Source organism: Copadichromis virginalis, linkage group LG16 (genome assembly GCF_057382275.1).
Source record: "Copadichromis virginalis isolate Kocher_CV1m ecotype Utaka linkage group LG16, C_Virginalis_male_GT1.1, whole genome shotgun sequence".
In the NCBI taxonomy this organism is placed as follows: domain Eukaryota; kingdom Metazoa; phylum Chordata; class Actinopteri; order Cichliformes; family Cichlidae; genus Copadichromis; species Copadichromis virginalis.
Window position 1 is genome coordinate 40858421 of NC_140633.1, and position 7062 is coordinate 40865482.

A 7062-nucleotide genomic window follows, 5' to 3' on the forward strand; every position below is an offset into this window, starting at 1 on the left:
ACTCGCGTGTGTCGCACCTTTGTGCTACCAATAGAAACTAAGTTCAACTGCACAATGAAGGAAAGCGTTCTGTGTGTGTCTGAGTTCGGTGAACTGTTTGTCACAGGTTTACGTGCACGTACGGGGAACTGCACAGCTCTGCAGAGGGAAAGCAGCGTTCTGGAAACGACGCATTCTTCACTAGTCAGGACAAAGCTTTCTTCTTTAGGATGAGGGATACGTTTTTATTAAAGGTTTGGACATAATACAACACAAACTGTCGTAGAGGACACAAAGCGACAAGGTGCAGGCGCTTCTCGTATATGTAGAGCAGTCGCAAAAATGACGTACAAGCAGAGCGCAGCACAACACAAATTTTGGACCCTTCGCTCTAGTTTGCAGTGAGACATGCTGCGTCTGATGGGCCGTCAGGCTGCAGTCTCTGGGTGCTGTCTGCACGGACCCGGTGCACAGGCGTGAGACGATCCTGGAGGTCTCAGAACTGAACCACAGTGTTCACACAGCCGGACACTTTCTGTGGTCTCTGGAAGTCACTGCTGTCACTTCCTTGACTTCCTGTCCAAACACAACATCACAGATTCACAGCACATGGTGGAGCACAGTTCATCGTGTTTCCATCGCGAACTCTGCCTCTGTCCTCGCCACGTTAACTCACAGCAAAGAAAGAGCCGAGTGTCCTCGTGCTGCTTCAGTCTCAGGTGTCCATGAGCACCACAGGACTGAGACACACCTGAAACAGCGGCTGCGTCCGTGCTGCAGGCTGGACCACGGCGTCCGTGCTGTTCTGGACACAGCATACCGAGTCTGTGGTGTTCGTGTTTAAAACCAGCTGACTAAGCCCTTTACAAACAGCTGATGTCCTGACGACCAGCGCTAACCCGTCTGCAAACAGGAGCCGATCTTTGATAAAGTCAAACTGTGTTTGTGTTCGTTGGTTCTAATGACAGGAAACCCAGCTGACCAGCGCTGCAGCTTCTGCTGCATCACTCTTCCAGTCCAAACCACTGCAGCGACCATCAAAGAGAGTGGGCGGGGCTAACATGACCCATGAATGCTGATGTTTGTGTGATCTTTCCAAAGAAGCAGAGCTGCACTGCTGAACAGAGTCGTGTGTTCAGGAGGCTCGACTCATCGGTTGGTGTCTGAGAGTCAGCGCTGATGACGGAGTCAACAAATGTTCGTGGACACGGCAGGAAGTAAACAAGCTCTTTGGTTTAGGACAGATTACGACAAACATATCAGATACATTTCAGATCTTCATTCAGACAACAAAAGTACACTTTAAAGTTTCTCTCACAGTTTGAATGCTTTAAACCTGCGTCTACATCAGGATGCAGGAGGAAGAATAACTGTAGAGGAAAGACCAGAAGAAAAAAAACAGCAGAAGAAGAAGAACATGCGGCACTGAAGGAAAGGTCTGAGACAGGACCAAAGCTTTGTTCTCACCGTCTACCAGAACCGTGCAGGAACACTCGGCTTTGCCTGCCGAGTTCTCGGCTCTGCATTTATACTGGCCTTCATCCTCTGGCAGGGCTTTGTCTATGGTCAGAGAGCACAGGCCGCCTGCAACACACAACACAGCACAATATAACACAACCCACACAGGACACAGTCAGATCAGCACGAGGTCAAGTCTCATTTCTTACATTCCACAAAGTTAATCAATAAAAATGAAGGTATGACTCCTTACACATTTCATTTACTACGAACGAGCTATCAGAGTGTCACGTTCTCCACCCTTTTAGACGCCATGTGAGACTAAAGGCCATCCTCCGCTGCCGGTGCGGCATCCTTCATAAAGGCTTTCTTCTTCCTTCAACACGTGTTAGAACATTTCTTTGCTTCAGACAGAAGGACAAGCATCACACTCCTCTGCCTCTCACTTTGATCAGTGAAAATAAAAGCTTTCCCTGTTAATCAGACTCTGTGACCTGAAAGATGGTTTTAAAAAAATCTTTTAAAAGATTGTTGTTTTGGTCGCCTCCGTCCTGTTTGTTCCAATCAGAACCGAGATGTTTAAAACTCGATCGGCCAGCCGAGAGTTTAGGGAACCTGAAGTTTACAGGACGGGACAAAACTGAAGCGTGAAGTCAAAGAAACCCTCGTAGAGGTCGGCGGGTGATGGACAGTTTCACCAACAACAACACGAGTCTCTAACACTGCCCCCTGGTGACAAAGCACAGCTATCACAGAAACTCACGGATCTGAGGTGACGTTCATACGACCTGCACACGACCAACACTCAACCTCACCCTAACCCTTTTTATTTGTGCTTCGTGATGCTATCGTGGCGCTGAGTTACCATCCATCCATCTTCTTGTCCTTTTCTGGTTCAGGGGAGCAGCAGCCTAGCCAGAGAAGCCCGGACCTCCCTCTGTGAGCCACCTCCTCCAGCTCACCCGGGGGAACAGCGAGGCGTTCCCAGGTCAGCCAAGAGATGCAATCTCTCCAGAGTGCCCTGCGTCTGCTGCAGGGCTTCCTCCCACTAGGACACGAACACCTCGCAGAGGAGGCGTCCAAATTGGATGAACCGCCTCAGCCGGCTGCTCCACTCTGATTCCCTCCTCACCACATCAGTAATGACGAGGCCAAACACCATCTGGAGAAAACTCATTTCCACTGCTTGTTTCTACGATCTCATAATCTCATCTGCAAATTTCATAAAAGAGGAGGATGACAACTAAAGTCAGAGAGGTCCTTACAGCTGACAGGCTCGGACCTGACCGAGGCAACGTCTTAAACATCTGTGGAGAAAACATCTGTCGTCCCTCCACCCTGCTGGAGCTGAGGGGATCTGCACCAAATCCAACAAAGCGTGAAGAGAAGGCAGGAAGCTGCTGCAACTCGTTGAATCAACACTCTGAACACTTTCTGTAAAAGGATCGCTTTGATCTGACGTTTTATCGTCATGACGACCCTTCAGCCAACGATCATGTCGTTTTATAACGACGCCTACAAAACCACAAGAGCAGAAACTGAAGATCTGAGTTCATCATAAACATGCTGCTGCCTTTAAATCTGTACCGACACATGTATGTGACCTCTGACCTTTAGCATGTGACACACAGACTCCTCACTCTGCAGGATAAACACACACAACCAGGGGCTGTCCTCCAGACACACACACACACAGGTCTTTACAGGACATCACAGTGTGTGTTTCTATGCTTGTGAGGACCTTCAGGCTCTTTCTTAAAGGGTGAGTCTGCCTATTTTTATAAATGTGAGCCATCAGTCTGATTCTGACGGCTGCTGTATTTATTTCACCATCCATGCTGAAAGCTTCCTGTTAATGAAAGTTTCCTGCTGGAGCCGCTGATAACGACACAGAGAAGAAAAGATTGTGACAGCTGCTCCAGCTGCTGAAAGTGAAAGTGAACTCAAAGTGTCCCTCGACCATCAGGAGGAGGAGAAGCAGTGAGGGTGACTTCAGCAAAGCGGCGAGCCCGACAAAATCCAAGCACGGCGTGGATCTACACGACATGCTGCATGCTCATTGGCTAATGACTCAATCATCTCCTGCTTCCTGTTTCTTTGTCGCTATTCGGTTGTTCAGTCTGACGTCACTAGCCGTGTCTGGGTCTAAACTCCGCTGCAGGTCCATATATCAAACGATCACTATGGCATTACTGAGAGTTGAAAAACTGTCTAAAGTCTTTCATCTTTAATAAAATGATCAGCGTTCTGCTCTACCAGGTGTAACAATTGAGTTTAACATCCAGGCATCCATGAAAACGGAATTTATGACATTTAACGGAGTTAGAAGTTAGCAGGGAGTTAGCTCGCTAGCTTCTATCTAAATACAATATAGCATGTCCTGACTGCAGGGTTTTGGAAACAAATTCAAACGTACAGCTCTGCTATCACTTCCAGCATAAATGAAGACAGAAAACTAAACAGCAGTGACGTTTGTAGGGTTACTGAAGTTGGGCTAGCTGGTATATAATGATGTGCTACGTGACTGCTAGCGACACAGCTATGTTAGCATAATATAAACAAGCTAACTTTTTTTCCACCCGATAAAAGTTAACGTGAGTGTTCTCGGTGGTCAGGAACAAATGTAATCGCATGGCAGGATGCTGTAAAAGGACCAAACTTCAGCCAGGAGAACGACTGAGATAATCCATCCACAATATGAGGTTAGTCATTCATATACTGCTGCATGGGCTGGGCTGTAGTTACATCCTAAGGTTTTAAAAACTGAGCTTAAATAAATGATTAGTGGTAATAAAAGCCGAGGGAGGTCAACAGTGATCGCTGACTGTTTTAGGAGCTTTTTGAGATCAAATAGAAGGAAATACAAAACATTAAACATGTTAACAACACAAAAGCCATATTAAACGCAGACTACTTTAGGCCCGGAAGTAGGATTCGTCAGGTCATCACTTAACGACCGGATAATAAGGTCCTCATTTGCAAAGTAAATGAGGCGGGCAGCAGGCTCACACACTCCGACTTTTACACAATTGGCAGAGGAGTTGCCCCCTACTGGAGATTAGAAAGAATACAGGTTTAAAGTAGCTGAGCACCGGCTGCGTCCATCTTCTTGTTTTTACTTGATCAGCTGATGTTACATTCCTGCAGTGCGGCTAACTGTCACTGCCTTCTTAATGTTACTGCTAGAACAATCACGCTAACTCAATTTTAGCAAAGTCGTGTCTAAAGTAAGTAAAACTATCACCATCACTGCTAAACACAAAACAGTCCAGACTGAATTTAAAGTAAACTTTGTTTTTTACATTTTTGTCTTCACAATCAAATCCATGAACGACAGTTCTGCTCAGCATGTTCAAAGTTACTGAACAAGTTTTAAAGAATAGCTTCGGGGAGACGTAACTAAACATCATGAAGACAGTTTAAGACAGACAGAGTGTCCCTTCAACTGATGAATGAATCCCCGCCGGACCTCACAAGTACAGTAATACGTGTGTGTGTGTGTGTGTGTGTGTGTGTGTGTGTGTGTGTGTGTGTGTGTGTAGTGATCTGCTTCCATATGAAATTCCAGTGACGGTCACACATCACATCCTGCTTCTATTGTTTCACATCTGCGTTCTATTATTAGAGTCTCAATCCTCAGACCTCCATCAGCAGCTGCTTCAGCTCCTCCACCGACTCCACCAACGCTGCTCCACAGCTTCACCTCCTGAGCTCCGCCTCCCTGTGCGCTGCTCATTCTGTCGTCTTTAATCTGAGGGGTTTCTCTCTGTTTTCTCAGTCTGAATAAATTCAGTGGCTCTAATCGATTCTGATCACTTCCATTGATGATCGCAAACAAACAGTACTGCTAAATAAAGTTTCTTTGAATTCAAAGAGAGCGTTCGGGGTTGCTGTGAAATGTAAATAAAGCCCTCCTCCCTCCTTTTTAACCAAATCATGTCAGAAAACCTTTCACTTCCTGTTGTGCTGTGTGTGTGACCTCTGACCTTCGTTTGCGAGGATGATGAATTTGGACGCCTTGATGACCTTCCCGTCCAGCGTCCAGGTGACAGTGACATCAGAAGCGGTGGCGAGGCGGCACTGCAGCCGGAGCCGCTGACCATCCAGCACCGTCATGTCGCTCAGCTTCTCTACAAACTCCGGCGCCGCACCTCCTCCTCCGGTGCTCTTCTTCTCATTAATCCCTCCATCCATGCAGTTGTTCACCTCCGCCTTCTCCCCATTCTTCTCGGGGCCCGTCGGGTTCTTCTTGTTGGCGAGGACAGAGCGGAAGTCGCCGGCGTTCTTCGTGGGCGTCTCTGCGGCCTTGCTGCTGTTGCTGCTTGCGGCGCCCTTCTTCCCCAGCACGCTGCGGAAGTCGACCTGCGATGGGGAGTTCACCTTCTCCTCGCTCTTGGGTTTGACACCCTTGAGGTTGGCCTTAAAATCCATGTGGTGGCGCTGGTTGTGCTCGGTGGTGGCGGTGGCGGTGGCGGGGCCGGCCTCCCTCTGCTCGTCTCCCTCTTGGATGTTTTTGCCTTGAACGGCTCGGCGTCCAAGCAGCGAGCGGAAGTCCAGCTGCTGCGCCTCCCTCTGCCGCAGCTCCTCTTCACCCCGCTCCCTGGTTTCCACACAGCGTTTGAGGAGGCCTCTGGGAGCAGTGGTCTGGTCCTCCTCTTTCTTCTTCTTCTCTTCCCTGTGCAGGTGCGGGAGCTGCCGGTTCTCCTTCTGCTCCTCGTTGGCCTCCTGCCACTGCCGACTGACACCACTGCCGCTGCTTCTCTGCTCCACGCCTCCTCCTCCTTTGCCACCTCCTCTCAGCACCACGCTCCCACCAGCTGCTCCTCCTCCTGCTCCTCCTGCTGCTGCTGCCAGGCTGGATGAACAAGCACAGAGACAGATGGAGGGACAGAGAGAGAGCAATAGGACAAGCTCCGCCCCCCAGGTCTTAGCTGGTGGGGTGGGAGGTGTGGGGGGGGGACCTCGACTCAAATTGTTCATGTTACATCACAAGTGACTCAACTGCCCGAATATGGGCATGAGCAGAGGGAACACACACACACACACAGATGTAAACAAAGAAAAAGCAGACTGAGGACACACTCCTCCTCCTCCTCAGTTCTGAAGCTGCTGACTCTTTTTCACAGTTTCATCAAACTAGAGCAAACGGGGTTTCTTCCAGCAAACACTCGCAGCAGAGTAAACACACAGAGGAAATACTGGCTCTGATTGGTCGGGGTGATATGGACGGATTAGAGAAGCTTTAGGGAATTTCTGGATAAATAACAGAAGGATGGAGGGAATGGTGGGTGGGTGTGAGGAGGGGGTGGAAACAGGAACAGAGAGCTGGGAATAGTGGGGGGGGGGGGCTGACGGAGTCAGACTCTATGCTGATGATGCAGAGGTCTGTTTAGGGAACGAGACGTTTTAAAAACTCGTCAGGTTCAACCAATCACGCTCATACGGCACAGAAATCTGACTCCGCCCTGTTCAGCCAGCTGCAGGTGTCCAGGTGAGTGAGGTCTCACCTGCTGCCGTCCCGTCCTCTCCTGTCCTTTTCTCGTCTTTCGGTGACCGACAGCGTGGCCACAGCGCTGCACTCGCCCACGCTGTTCCTGAAACACAAAGTTTATCTTCTACATGCAG

General features: G+C 49.1%; 1 protein-coding gene across 2 annotated transcripts in view; it reads right to left on the minus strand.

Annotated features, from left to right (window-relative positions):
* Positions 1-7062, minus strand: part of mylka (myosin, light chain kinase a) — a 45917-nt gene that overhangs the window by 18324 nt on the left and 20531 nt on the right. For both annotated transcript variants that reach the window (XM_085434836.1, XM_085434835.1), the window contains 3 exons: positions 6945-7031; positions 5424-6292; positions 1447-1563 (listed from right to left, as the gene is read on the minus strand). In XM_085434836.1, the coding sequence (XP_085290962.1) occupies positions 1447-1563; positions 5424-6292; positions 6945-7031 (1073 nt within the window). The remainder of the gene's footprint in view (positions 1-1446; positions 1564-5423; positions 6293-6944; positions 7032-7062) is intronic.